The sequence below is a fragment of the Rattus norvegicus genome, chromosome 19 (assembly GCF_036323735.1).
Source record: "Rattus norvegicus strain BN/NHsdMcwi chromosome 19, GRCr8, whole genome shotgun sequence".
Lineage (NCBI taxonomy): Eukaryota > Metazoa > Chordata > Mammalia > Rodentia > Muridae > Rattus > Rattus norvegicus.
The window spans coordinates 54,751,894-54,767,501 of record NC_086037.1 but is presented as its reverse complement, the minus strand read 5'-3'; the positions used below and the strand labels follow the sequence as shown (position 1 = coordinate 54,767,501).

At 41.7% G+C, this 15,608-nt stretch overlaps 1 protein-coding gene across 1 annotated transcript in view; it reads right to left on the bottom strand.

Annotated features, from left to right (window-relative positions):
* The window catches only part of Phlpp2 (PH domain and leucine rich repeat protein phosphatase 2), a 66,678-nt gene that overhangs the window by 43,757 nt on the left and 7,313 nt on the right, over window positions 1-15,608 (bottom strand). Inside the window, exon 2 of the mRNA NM_001109131.2 lies at window positions 14,646-14,938. Within this exon, the coding sequence (NP_001102601.2) occupies window positions 14,646-14,938 (293 nt within the window). The remainder of the gene's footprint in view (window positions 1-14,645; window positions 14,939-15,608) is intronic.

Sequence of the window (15,608 nt, the reverse complement as noted above, 5' to 3'; positions counted from 1 at the left end):
GAAAGCCAGTATGGTGGTTTGAAATGAAAATGGCCCCCCACAGGCTCTTAGGGAGTGGCACTAATGGGAGGTGTGGCCTTCTTTGAGTAGGTATGGTCTTGCTGGAGGAAGTGCATCACTGGGAATAAGCCTTAGGGTTTCATAAGCTCAAGCCAGGCCCAGTGGCTCACCCGCACTTCCTGTTAGCTGCCGATCCAGATCCAGAACTGTGAGGTGTATCTCCAGCACCACGTCTGCCTGCAGGCCACCGCACTCCCCACCCGCCATGATGACGATGGACTAGCCTCTGAACTGTGAGCCAGCCTACATTAAATGTTCTCTTATAAAAGTTGCTATGGTCATGGTATCTCTTTACAGAAATAGAAACCCTGACTCAGACAGCAAGATATAGTGTGTACACCTTTAGTCCCAGCTCTTGGGAGGCAGAGACAAGGAGATCTCTGTGAGTTCAAGGCTAACCTGTCTACATAGAGAGTTCCAAGACAGCCAAAACTACAGAGTAACACTTTGATTCAAAAAAATAAAATAAAACTAATACAACAACAAATGAAGAAGAAATATAAGACACTTCTCTGTAAAGACACAATAAAGGTTAGTCTATATTCGAGTAACTACAGAACACTGAAGCAACAGGATTTAAGGGAAGAGTATAGTGAAAACAGCAATCAGTACAAAAGCTGCAAACAAACACCTGCATCGAAATAAGAACCAAACAGAAGATCGCACACTGCTGTACAAAGCACACCAAAAATAAACCAACACCTGGCTTGCCTTCCTCCTTCTCTGCTTAGTCTTTTGTTGTGCTTGCTGTTATAACCCATGCTGGCATAGAACTCCTGACAATTGTGCCTTAGCCTCCAAAGTAGTATAATTCTAAATATGTCCTACCTTGGTGTCTTAGTTAGGGTTTTACTGCTGTGAACAAACACCATGACCAAGGCAGCTCTTATAAGAACAACATTTAATTGGGGCTGGCTTACAGGTTCAGAGGTTCAGTCCAGCATCATCGAGGTGGGAACATGGCAGTATCCAGGCAGGCATGGTACAGGGAAAGCTGAGAGCTCTACATCTTCATCTGAAGGCTGCTAGTGGAATACTGGCTTCCAGGCAGCTAGGATGAGGGTCTTAAAGCCCACGCCCACAATGACACTCCTACTCCAACAAGGCCACACCTTCTAGTAGTGCCACTCTTTGGGCCAAGCATAAACAAACCATCACACATGTCCAGCTCAATATATCTTCTGGTTTCCAGTTGTTGCTGCCGCTGCTGCTACTACTACTAAAAAGGGGGCCAGCGGAGAACATATAGCACATAAAGACACAGAAGTATTAAACATTTTATCATTACTTACTTACACAGTACAGTTTTCTGAGAAAAGGCCCAGCTATGTAGCGCTGGTTGCCCTGGTACTCACACTATGTAGTCCAGATTCACCTCAGTCTTGCAGTGGTCCTGCTGTCTACATCTCCCAACAGCTGGGATTTTCAGTACAGGCTACTGTGACAGACCAGGGAATGTGCACTATGGTACAAAAAAGTTTGAACACGCACAGCACACATAATAGAGAAATGAATTCTAGAAAGTGTTTAAGGAGAACTTATAACAACCCATCAAAAGGATCAGATGTGCTCTACACTGCCCCTCTGAATGAGACCAGGCACAGGAGGAATTCACATCGGTAGATCTGAGATGGAGATCTAAATGATATGGAGACTCTTATTACACCAAGAAGCTCAAAAGTGAGAACATCACTTATCGGAGGAATAAGAGGCACCTGTAGAAGTCAGCTTGGGCTATATGACCAGAATCATTCTTTTACAACTTAAATTGAAGTATCTAAGCTAAACCATCCTCCAAATAAATGTAAATCCCATCTTAACTACACTCCCTTCAGGATTTAGAGTTCAGTGTATTTCAATACCAAAATTTCATAGGATGACCTCATAGTCATAATTAACTCGTTTCATTTGGGGGGGGGGCTTGTGTTTTTTCGGAAGTCTGAGGACAACTTTCAGGAAGCATCTGGCTATCTCCTTTCACCACTGGATCCAGGACTCAAATACAGGTTGGCAAGCTTGTGGGCAAGCACCTTTACCACTGAGCTTACATCCTAACTCTCATGTATTTTGCATGATCAAATTACCAGGCCTTTTAAAGGCTATGCACACTTGGGAAACCCTCTTTATATATTATTCCTGGTTGCATGAAAAAATTAAGAAAACCTCCACATCTGCTCTAAAGATTTATTTATTATATATAAGTACACTGTTGCTGTCTTCAGACACCAGAAGAAGGCATCAGATCCCATTACAGATGGTTGTGAGCCACCATGTGGTTGCTGGGAATTGAACTCAGGACCTCTGGAAGAGCAGCCAGTGCTCTTAACCCCTGAGCCATCTCTCCAGCCCCATGCTCGTTCTTATTAATGTAACGTAAATTAGTAAATAAGGAAATCTCAGGAAGTACAAGATCAAGTATAGTGAAAGATTAATTCAATTTATTCACTAAATTCATTTGCTTTAAAGAGCAGAGAACATGGGGGAAGGAAAGGAGGTGATATGTTTACAGCTCAATTTTTTGATCCAAAATTTTAAAAGTTTAACAGACTGGTAACTAGCTATTTGTTTCAAAAAACAAAAAGACAGTGAAAGGACCCATGCTGTGAATTTCAATATGCATACATTTGAAGGTCCCACACATCAGCTAGCAAGACAGGCGACAATGTCCTGACAGTAGATTATGTGCCCTGGCCAACGGTGTTGTGCATTTAGTCTCTAAGCAGTGCTCTAATTAAAACTTCAGTAAGCACATCTTCCACGAGTTCCTTCAGGCGTTACACATGTGGCTCAATGGCAGAGCACTTGCTTAGCAGGAGAGAAGCCTTGGGTTCAACCCCAGCACCACTCCCTCCCCCTCCCAAAATGACTTCTACCGAGACTGCTGCAATCTATAATCCCATCTACGATCCTAGCACAAGTTTGATAATCCAGGTAAAGGCAAGAGCCTCATGGGTTCCAAGCGAGCCTGGAATATACACACAGTGAGAACCTGTTTCAAAAACAGCAAACAAATACACAGCCTTGTTATCAGTGGGAAGCAAAAGCACACACTGTGAAAAGCCCTGTAAGACCTAACACAAACACTAAAGGCCCTGATAAAGCACAGCACTGCACTGCTCTCTACACTGAATTCAGATTACCATTCAATTCCAGTCTCCTTTGACAATACAATCCGCAAATATCAGTTGGTAATACAGAGAATAATTCCAACAGCAGTAAGAATAACTTTTACCACATGCTGTGCTGAAGGTATCTCTGGTATTACACAAAGTATTACAGAGCAATGCCTATTTCAGAAATACGAAAACTGACGTTCAGAGTAACATAACCAGAACACAGTAATAGTCCATTTGAACTTGTGTCTGTTCCATTACAAAACCAATCTACTTCTTTCTTAGGAAAAACCATATTGTTTTATTTTGCTAACATAATTTATGCAGAAAACAGCTCAAAGCACTTCATATATCATTCATTCCATAGCCCCTAGAAGGTTGTCTTAAATGCCTGTATCTTATTACATTTACTATACCACCCCTTGAAAGATACACTATTTTTTAATGCACCACAGCAGTATGACAGAATACAGCTGGCCTTGGTCCTTGGTCACTAGGAGGTAAACACCAAGGACAGTCTTTGTTATTCACAGGCCTCTTAGGTTATTTATGCTGAGAAAGAGACTCAGGATAGAACTCTGTCACCAAAACAAGTGACCACGTGATTAAAGTCTTGGAATTCTAGGCCAACCTGCCCTGGGCTGGTGAATCAAAGGGGCTGGCTTGGCCCAAGGAGTAGCACTGTTGGGAGGTGTGGCCTTGGAGTAGGTGTGTCACTGTGGGAGTGGGCTTTAATACCCTTGTCATAGCTGTCTGGGAGCCAGTATTCTGCTAGCAGCCTTCAGATGAAGATGTAGAACTCTCAGCTCCTCCTGCACCATGCCTGCCTGGATGCTGCCATGTTCCCACTTTGATGATAATGGACTGACCCTCTGAACCTGTAAGCCAGCCCCAATTAAATGTTGTCCTTCTAAGACTTGCCTTGGTCATGGTGTCTGCTCACAGCAGTAAGACCCTAACTGAGACACTATGGACATGGACTTTTATCCTAAGCACCAATAAAGGCTCTGTGTAAGCGCAGGAAAGCTTCCTGCTTGGTGAAACACGGAGATGGAGATTCGCCCAGACCTCACCCTGCTTCTCTTCCAGTGCAGCTCTGACTCGCATCCTTTATACCCAAACCCTAATTCTGCCTACAAGACTTCCTCCCTTCTGCCAAGTCTTCCAGGAAACTGTGAACTGAGCAGCTCTTGGGGACTTCCAACTTGTATCTAGTTATCCAGACATGCAGATGGTCTAGGCACCCTTTTTCTTTTGTACCTTTCATTTATTCTTTTACAATTTCATACATGTATAGATGTATCTTAATCCTGTATGCCTTCACCACCCTTTTTGTTTTTTCTTTTAATTTTTATTACATTTATTTAGTTTGTGTCTGGGCATGGGGTATGGAGCACTGCACACACACAGTACACATAAGGAAGTCAGAGGACAACTTTCAGGAGTCCATTTTCTCCTTCCACCATGTGGGTCTTGGGAATCAGATGGTGATATCCACCAAGCCATCTCCCCAGCTCTTTCTTCTTTTATTAAATATAATTTAAAATCTGAACCAAAATATATACTGATATTTTACTATGTGATTTTTTTACTAACTTTTTTTTAATTGTAAAACTGGACAATGTGTTTAAATGTGAGTAAATTTAAGGGATTTCACATATTGCGACTCTCCCATTACCCACCTAACAGGGACCAAGCCCTTAATTTCTCAAGTCATCATTAACCCTGGCACATTAAGAACACTGCTGTGAATGAGACGGTGTCAGAACAAACATTACAAGAGAAAAATCACTGCCAATTAAACTATCACCTGCCATTGACGGTAAAATGCATACTGATTTTACAAGTTATCAAAATACAAAAGTTTAAAAATAAGTTATTTGTATTGATTTTACAATATATAACACAGTGCATATTCATGTGTACTATGTAGCACATTCATGTATAGCATGTATGTGACTATATGTTCACATGAATGCATGTATACTGTGGCCAGAGGACGACCTTGGGTACTGTTTCTCCGGTGCCACCCACTGTTTCACCGAGACAGTGTAAGCAGCGAGACTCGCAGGTAGTCTAGCCTAGCACAGCTGGTCAGCGATCCTAGGGCTCCACAGACGCAGCACTCAGAATCCAGGGGCTCTAACTCAGGTCTGCACGCTTGTTCCTCACCTGGCTACTATTTCCAGTACAGGACACTGAGCTCTCTCCAGTCTAACACATAATCTCTTTTAAAGTCTTAAAAGAGTACTAAAGCCAGGTGCGGTGGCGCATGCTTGTAAGCTCAGTATGCGGGAGGTAAGGGCAGGAGGCAGTTAAAGACGGGTGATATTCCTGGGCAAGGTCATTCTTGGCTACATAGCAAGTTCAAGGACAGGCTGGGCTACATGAGGCATGATCTCAAAAACAGAGTGCTGAAATGAGAAGAAAACACAAATCTCCTTGCCTTCTTTCAGTAACAATCTGGTATAGATCCAGAAACAAGAAACTTCATTCTACTTCAAAACACGGTAAAAAGGGATGAAAATTTAGCTCACTGGAGAACTTAATCTACAAATCCTTAAGTTTGACCCTCAGCACTGCACTGAGCAGAGAAAGGAAATGAATGGTACGGACACATGCGTGTCTATAGGTGTGTATCCATCTATATAAAACAATTGTGATGACTTGTAAGAAGTCACGCAACAGTGACAGACAGATGAGAATTCAGGAGTCCAAACCCCTCCAGTATAGTTATCTTCTGCTATAAACAGCCTATCATCTCTCAGAGTTTCCCTTAAAAGATGGCTATTAAACACTTGACATCTTAGTCATTTTGGTCACTAAGAACAAAAGCAAATATATGACAGCGAGTCAAAGGTCAATCTGTTTTTATTATGTATGATCTGATTACAACTTTTCAGCCTGAAGAGAATGATGACAATAAGCTTCACTGATGAGTCATCTGCTACTTAAACAGCTCAACAGAAAAGGACAAGGACAAGCTGCTAAGGTAAAGAATAGACTGAGATGGAAATACTTTTTCCCAAAAGCAACTTTGCCATCAATCAACAACAGGAACAGGGTCCAACCAATTGTCTGGGCCTCTTCCACGTTTGTAAAACAAAAGGAAATAAGTGGTCTCAGTGACTCCCAGTGCGGAGTTCCTGGCTTTGGAGGCAGGATGATTTGCTGTGCCACAAATCTGAGATTCTAAGCTTTTCTTTCTCTTGCCTCAAAGCTGAATAACATCCCAGCAGTTGAACACAACCAGGAATCCCTGCCCCAACACACAATGGATTTGAGGGTGCTGCTGGGCTGTGCACACTTGTTTACTTCCCTAGTAGATGATCTCCCAAAGGTTCCTACAAGTGCTACAATTCCATAAGTTTGTGACCTTTCTAGTATAACAGAGTCACAAGCTGTATTACTCATTGTTCTTTTGCTGTGCAGAGACACTATGACCAAGGAAACTCTTAAAAAAGCATTTAGTTGGGAGCTGGCTTATAATTTCAGAAGTTTAGTCCATTATCATGGTGGGTCACAAGGTCGCATGCAGGCAGGTATAGAACAGTAGCTGAGAGCTACAGTCTGATCCTTAAACAGACTCTGGGCTTGGCAAGTGCTTTTGTAACTTCAAAGCCCCCTCCCAAGACACACCTCCCAATCCTTCTAATCCTTTCAAATAGGGTCACTCTCTGGTGACTAAGCATCCAAACACATGAGCTGGTGGGGCCATTCTTATTCAAACCACCTCATAAACCCCTGATTGGAAAAAGAAAATAGTAAGAGAAAGAAATTAATGAATGAATAGAATTTAAAAGGAAAGAAAAAAAGGAATAATTTAGAGAAATTAGATTTAATTTAGAAGAATTAAAATAATTTAGATCCCCAGGACCTAGCCAGGATTACATGCAGTGGTTTAGCTGGCACAGTACTCTGTTCAAGAGCTGAATGATCTAAGGCTGGGAAAACAGCTCAATGACTGAGCACATGCTCACCACACACATGGCCCTGGGTGAGGTGGGATGTATGAAGACTTGTTAGGTGGTACCAGACAACATACTAAGCGCTTTACTACACTGATACTTAAAGTGCCATGAATCACATAGAAGCTACTATCTCAAAAGTCAGGTATTGTGATGAATGTCTGTAATCCCAGCACTCAGAAGACAAGGTAGAAGCAGGAGGACTGCTGTGAGTTCAAAGCCACAATGAGCTACACAGAAAATACCTGGCCAAGCAGGGCTACATAGCAAAACCCTATCTGACAAAAGCCAACCAATGAGACAAATCAGAAATATGATCTCAGGCTATTGTAATCTTCTGATTCAGAATCTGCATTTATTTATTTATTTATTTATTTATTTATTTATTTATTTATTTAAAATTTTCAAGACAGGTTTCTCTTTGTAGCTTTGGCTAGCCTGGAACTCAATCTGAAGACCAGGCTAGCCTCCAACTCATAGGAATCCACCTGCCTCTGCCTCCCAAGTGCTAGGATTAAAGGTGTGTATTACCACCACAACCAGAATCTATACCTTAAGAAGGTTCCTAGGTGGACAGTTTAATAAGTGTTACTTACTAGTAGTAACTCGTTACTTTTCATATCAGATACAGTGGATTTAATCCTTATGATAAACAATGAAAATACTTTCCATTCCCCAAATCCATAAGGCACATAACATTATGAACTTGCATGGTAAGTTGTCAGGGACAGGATTTGGACCATACTTTTTCATTCTATAATCCAACCTAAGTATATTAGGTCTCAATTATTTTTTCAATTTTGGAGATAAGGTCTCAGGTAGTCTAGGCTGGCCTCAAACATCAAATGTAGCTGAGAGATGATCAGGAACTCTTATCTTCCTGTCTCCACCTCCCAAGTACTGGGATGACAGGTATATATCAACACACCTAGCTTTGCTCTCAAAAAGAAAAAAAAGTTTTCTATCTAGTGTGTATATATACACATACACACACTATGGTGTACACATTCACTATGTGAATCCCAGGGATCCAACCTGTCCTACTTGACAACAAGTGCCTTTACATGCTGAATCATCACACAATATTTAAACAACTTATAGTATACTTATAAGATAGAATAATCTGTTACTACTAAAACTGGTATCTAAAGTCAAATTTTTAATACCAATAAAGTTAAGATGATCTTATGTTAAGAGAATTATAAGGATATAAAATGAATATATATGAGCTCAAATATATAATCATTAAAAGGTGTATGTATACTTGTGAAATCTCTAGTGAAAAAAGTTACCAATATAGGTTGTGAGGATAGGTCTGGTATTAGAACGCCAGAGCTTACGCTCTTTCTAGCTGATTACTCTTAGGTCAGGATATTCCCTCTTAAATATCACTTACTATGCCTATACAGTGCAAACCATTTACCTCACAGGATTCTCTGGATTTAATGAGGTAATCTATATAAGATACATAGTGAACATGCTTTCGTTTTCCAACACTTCTTCCATAAGCACACAGAACACTTCAGCAGTCAGCAGGGAAGTTTTTCAGAAACCACAGGGCTCAGCAGTTACTAACTCCCTCACAGAGGGCTCCTCTGAAGAATGACCTACTCCTGTCAGATAAAGAAAACTAAACAGAGCTATTAACACCTGAGTAAGACCTTATGGGTCTGGAAGCAGGTGTGAGGAGGCAGTGAGACTGAGTAAGAGCTGCTTTGCCCACCCCGCCCCTCTGAGATCTTTACTCAGAAGGAAGTCCTTGAATGTGAATCAGTCCCATCAATTGCCCAGCATTATCTGCCTGACCTTGGGCCGGGCACTGGACCCTCTCACACCATCAATCCTCCTCACATAAAAGGAAAGAGACAACCTCAAAGTCCTTGTAAAGAAGCAAAGAGAAAAAAAAAAATGGGTACTGTGCTAAAGGACTGACTTGCAAATAAGCTCGAGGAGTTAGTCAGGACCAGGCACAGCCTCTGTCTCCGCCTCAGATGTGTAAGGTCTTCCTCCAGTAATGGAAACACACCCATTATATCCATCCAAAGTTCAACACTGTTTTCAATATTTTCTAATAAATTATATCTTTAAAGAGCTACTCTACTATTAATTATCAAAGGTACAGGGCTAGCAAGAGGTGAATTTTCCACTTTAACTACAGTTTACATTCTCACGTTAATAAACTATATCACATTTGAATTCTTAACCAATTACACAACTAGTGGGAGTGTTTCTTCATATTCCTGGCATCTTCTAATGCAAACACTGATAAATAAATAAGACATCTGCTTAAACAAGTGAACACCATCAATCACTACAGCTATAATCTAGGTCAAGGCTTTCCACCTGATAAAATTAGATCAGATTCGTATTAAGATTTAGAAGAGCCTAAGGATCACCCCCTCTGATCCTTTTGTTATACAAAAGGATTTAGGAAATGTAGTTAACTTGGGAACAGGGAAAACATTCAAATGCTAATCTACTTTTTCAGGATTTCATCCAGATCCTAAAAAGAATCACAGTAAACCTCAGTTCACACTTTTAAAGAGGCATCAGTTTGGGCTCAGCTAAAGGTGTTACTATTATTACCACACTTCTGAGGTGTAAGAAGCTACTTCATGTACACACTTCAATAAGGCTGGATCCACAGCTTGAACTTCTGTTTCTATTTACTACTGAAAAGGACAGAAACATACACTGAAACATTTAAAGAACGAATTCTTTTAACATTGAAATAGAGTTCAGATGCACAGTACAAAATTATTACAAGACTGTGGTGGTTTGAACGAAACTGATCCCCATGGGCTCACAAGGAGTGGCACTACTAGGAGGTGTGGTCTTGTTGGAAGATGTGTCACTACCCCAACAAGCCAGGCCAAGTGGCTCACTCATTCTTCCTGCTGCCTGCCCATCCAGATGTAGAAATCTCAGCTCCCTCTCTAGCACCATGTCTGCCTGTGTGCTGCCACGCTTCCTGCCAAGACAATATTGGACTGAACCCCTAGATTAGAAGTCAGTCCCAATTACCATGTTGTGGTCCTTTACAAGAGTTGCTGTGATCATGGCATTTCTTCAAAGCAATAGAAACCCTAATAAGACAGAAGTTGGTACCAGGAGAACTGGGTTATTACTGTGATATGCTGGACCATGTTTTTGTTTGGAGAAATGTAGACTTTGGATTTCCAGATTTAAAAAGATGGTGAATACTTTCAGTGAGGCTTTCTGGGCCATCCTAGTAAATACGTACATGCAAACAGTGGTGCAGTGGATGATTTGAACTACAGGAGCCCAACTCAAGATGTGTCAGAGCAAGAAAATTCCAGTGTGTGGCCTAAAGACTATTCTCATGATATTTTGGCAAAGAATGTGACTGCTTTTTGCTTTTGTCTGAAAAATCTGCTTCAGACTAAATTAAAGAGTTTTGGATTGATTATACTGACAGAGAAATCTCAAAACAGCCTAGTACTGACTCTGTCTGGTGGTTATTGGTGTTCACTCTTATGCAGATCTATAATGAAAAGGTGCAAGCTAAGCAAGGAAAAACCAAAAATGTACAGTTTGAGGGGAGAGGGGAACCCCAGAAAATGGAACAGAGGTAAGTTCTGTGTTCAAGGCAATAAAGAGATAAAAGAAAAGCCAAGTGGAATAAAGGAGAGCTGATGTCAGGACGAGCTCCCACCCAGCTACACTTCCAGCTCCTGAGAAGGAATTAAAGGAAAGTAAAAGGGAGTTAAAGAAAAGCTTAGGTCAGGCACTGTGGTGCACATATATAATCCCAGCATGCAGAAGGCAGAGGCTGGCAGATCTCTAAATTCAAGGCCAGTCTGGGCTATAGATGAGTTACAGGACAGCCAAGCTTAAGCAGTGAAGGACACAGAAAGCTGGTGAAGATGTAATTGAATGAGGGAGCCATGTTCCAGCCCCAGCGAGCAGCAGAATGTGCAGCTTTAGCCACGTGGTTCTCCATTTAGAGTCAAGGACAGGAGTTTGGGGATTTAGCTCAGTAGTAGAGCGCTTGCCTAGCAAGCGCAAGGCCCTGGGTTCGGTCCTCAGCTCCGGAAAAAAAAAAAAGACAAAATAAAAAATAGAATCAAGGACAGAAGAAAGGGGTTATGGAATCTCCCTCAACAACTAAGGAAAGCAGCTCGACCCAGGCATGTGTGCAGGCTGTGCCTGCATGAAGGCCTAGAGAGGCTACAGTGTAAAGCTATGAAGGCAAAGCCTGGATTGTCTTGGAGACGACAAAATGTTGGCGATGCCAGAGCCATGGGATACCTGCCCAGGAGAGCTGCTAACAGGGAGTAGAACCAGCCCAAGAGAAAGAAGTTTGTTGCAGCCAATAGAGCTGAAAGGAGTGAAGATCTAAAGGGCACTTTGACATCAGACATGGAGATGAAGTTTGGAGTTTGCCCAGCTGAATTTTGGTCTGGCTTTGGTCCAGTATTTCCTCATTATGTTCTCTTTCCCCCTTTTGGGATATAGTAATTCATGAATATCCTGTGTTATTACATGCTGGAAGTGTGTGATCTGCTTTTTCATTGATTTTCATTGATTTTATAGGGGATCATAGTTAAGAGACTGTATGAGTCTCAGAAGAGACTTTGAACTTTGGACTTTTAAACAATGCTGATACAGTGATAGACTACAGGGACTTCTGAAGTTGGACTATGATATGGAGCCAGGAAATGGAATGTGGTAGTTTGAATGAAAATGGTCCCCACAGTTCCACGGGGAGTGGCACTACCAAGAAGTATGGTCTTGTTGGAAGAAGTGTGTCATTGGAGGGGGGGCTTTGAAGTCTTAGAATCTCTAGCCAGGTCCAGTGGCTCATTCATTCTTCCAGCTGCCTGTCCATCCAGATGTAGAAATCTCAGCTCCCTCTCTAGCACCATGTCTGCCTGTGTGCTGCCATGCTTCCTGCCATGACAATAATGGACTGAACCTCTGAACCTGTAACCCAGCCCCAACTAAATGTCTTCCTTTGTAAGAGTTGCAGAGTCATGGTGTTTCTTCACAGCAGTGGAAACCCTAAGACAAAGACTGTTTGTCTTTATATTTATATAAAACATTTAAGATACAAATTATGTTAAGCCTGTGCAAATATGCTCCACTTCACTCATTAAGAGAAGTAAATATTAAAACAATAGAATAGCAAAACTCCTAGCTAAGCCTGGTATGGGGATACACACCTGTGATCCCAAGCATTTGGGAGGAAATGGCAGAACGATCAGGAGTTCAAGGCTAACCTCAGCTATATGAGATGCTGTCTCAAAAGGGACACAGAACCTTATTCAACTTCCAGGAGGATTGGAAAAATGATCGCCTTTGGAAGCTGAGTTCATGAGTCTCTCATTAACTGCCAACAAAGTCTAGAAGCATAGCTCAGTATACAGTGCTTGTCTAATATGGTTGAGGCCTTGGTTTTAAATCCAGAAACTTAAGTAAATAAATGAGCAAACAAACAACTGTTATCTTTTATAAGCAGGTTCAGCTCATGCAAGAGTATGTATGTACAGTTACATATAAAACTTAATACTAACATTTTAGAGAAAGTAAAGAAGAAATGGCTATATTTTATATTTTATTTCCAGTATTTTAATTAAAAAATAAGGATTTATTTTCATATACGGATGTTTTGTCTACATGTATGTCTGCACTGTGTGTGTGCATGCCTGATGCTCACAGAGGCCAGAAGAGGGTGCTGAGTCCCCCGAGACTAGAGTTACAGATATTTGAGAATCACCATATAGGTACTAGGAACTGAACCTAGGTCCTCTGAAAAGGCAGCTAAGTGTTCTTAGCTGCTGAACCATCTGTCTAGCCCCGTATTTTTATAATTTAGATGGGAATATAACCTCTGTGAAGGAGTTGAAAATATCTATCAAAATGATAAATGGTCACATCCCTTTGCCCAAGGATAACTGCACTTCTAGGGGCTTACGCTCCAGAGAAAGGCCTCTGTGTGAGAGAGCAGATACAGAGGAATTCAGCTGGGGCACAGTTCGCTGCTCTAACAACTGGTAGCAGGATAATATGCATAATGAGAGATTAGGGAAATTAGCTAAAATTATGGTTTCCCTTTAAAGTGGAATAGTCATGAAGATATTAAGTAAATGATATTTATATAAATATGGATATGGAGATATCTCTTAGAGATAGCAAGTCAACAATGTGTTGTATACAACATCACTGCTTTTAAGAGGTGGATATGGAGGTATGAGCATGTACATGCTTAAGAAATATAACAGCTACTGTCTTCATGAAAAGGTGTGGCTGGCTCCAAAATGGTGGACAGAGAAGGACCTACCTCTCACTCTACCCTTTTCTATACTTCACTTCTGTTCTACTTACAATTTCCCAAAAGGTAACCTTTTACATCGTTAAATTTGTATATAGGATCTTCAACGTATTCCAAATAGAAGAACTATCAAATTTTCCTTCATTATAGTTTTAGACTGAGAATCATAAAGTAAAAGACTGGAAAATGCTCAGTCAGTAAAGTACCCACCATGGAAGCAGGCAGGCCTAAGTTGGGACCCCAGCACCCACACATAGGCCAGGTGTGATGTCTGACGCCTACCTGAAACACTAGACTGGAGGCAGAGACTGATCAGTCTAACAGTTGGTGAGCTCCCGGCTCAAAAAACAGGCTGGAGAGATAGCTTAGCAGTTAGGAGCACTTGTTGCTGGTCCAGAGTTAGGTTCCCACCACACAAGTCAGACAGTTCACATGCACAAACCCACATGTGCTCATACACACACATACACACACCTAAACATAGTTAAAAATAAACATTTAAGAAGCAACAGAGGGGGGTTGGGGATTTAGCTCAGTGGTAGAGCGCTTGCCTAGGAAGCGCAAGGCCCTGGGTTCGGTCCCCAGCTCCGAAAAAAAGAACAAAAAAAAAAAAAAAAAAGAAAGAAGCAACAGAGGGGGTTGGAAAGATAGCTCAGCGGTTAAGACACTGGCTGCTCTTCCAGAGGTCCTGAGCGTAAATCCCAGCAACCACATGGTGGCTCACAGCCATCTGTAATGAGATCCGATGCCCTCTTCTGGTGTGTCTGAAGACAGCTATTGTGTACTTATATATAATAGATAAATAAACAAATATTAAAAAAAAAAAGCAACAAAGGAAGACATTTGACATCAACCTCTGACATACAGGCACATACATAAATATGTGGACACATTACATACAAAACAATAATTTTTAAAAACATTAATAATTCCAAGGACAAATCTTTTTCAAGCCCGTTGACTCTTATATCACCATCAGTTACAGAATGTGATTATAATCCTCAAGCCCACTTCCACTCAGACAGACGTCACAGTGATCGCAGTGGAAGCGGAGTTAGGACTCTGACCTCAGCCCAGTGTAGTAGTGCATGCCTAGCACTGAAGAGACTGAAGCAGAACTGTGAGTTTGAGACCACACTAATGCATGGGAGCCACTCCTGACTCAAAACAAAATTACACATCAGCAAGAAGAAAACCTCCAGACCTCACCTGACCAGATCTCCATGAAGCTGTAGATAGAGACTTTCTCTTCCCTCTCCAGCACATATTTCTGACGCTGGTGTCTCCACTGTGCAAAGGACAAGATGTAAATCAGAGGAGGAGGAGGAGGAGGAGGAGGAGGAGGAGGAGGAGGTGGTGGTTGTAGTGGCAGTGGTCGTGTCCGCTCCATAAAGGTAAACACAGCCTCTCTTCACATCTTCTCTTAGCCAGTCTCTTTCTCGAGAGCCAAACCTACTTCTTCTATTCAAACAATTTCTGCTCCCATTGTGTTTCATATTCCTCTAAAAAATTCCAAGAGAAAGAAATCATTAACAAGAACATTTGTCTGAAATACATGTGCTCAGTCCTTACTCAAAACTGCCCAAGCATCCTCTCAGTGGTGGCTGATCTTGGTTGTCAACTCCACAATATCTGGACTCAACTAGGCCCACAATGCAGCATTCCAGTGAGGAGGGGAGCTTCTAAAACAGATTACTAAAGCAGGAACGCTCAGCCTACACCTGGGCCACACCCACTGGCAGCTCCTGCGAAAGGATTTGAAGAAGGAAACTTTGCTATTGCCTGCCTGCCCTCACTTTGCTGGCAAGTTCGTGTGACTGGTATCAAATCCACCTTCCTCAAGATTCCCACACAGACTGAGAACCAGCAGTTCCTCAGAAACCTTCCCAGCACTGGATTCGGACTGCTGAGACATCTAGTCCCATGGGCTCAACAACACCAGCCTTTTGCTGTGAGACAGTTATTGTTGAACTAACTATCTGCACTATGTCGTGGAAGTCCCTTTAATACCAGTTGTCTCCAGCTCTGCTCCTTTCAAGAACCCTACAATAATGTCCTTTAGGCCTCCACCTACCATCACATTTGAGCCCATCTTGTTTTCAGAAAAGTGCTAACAAAATATGGATATACTACCTGCCTTGGGCAAATTCTCAACATTCTGACTTACTAGTT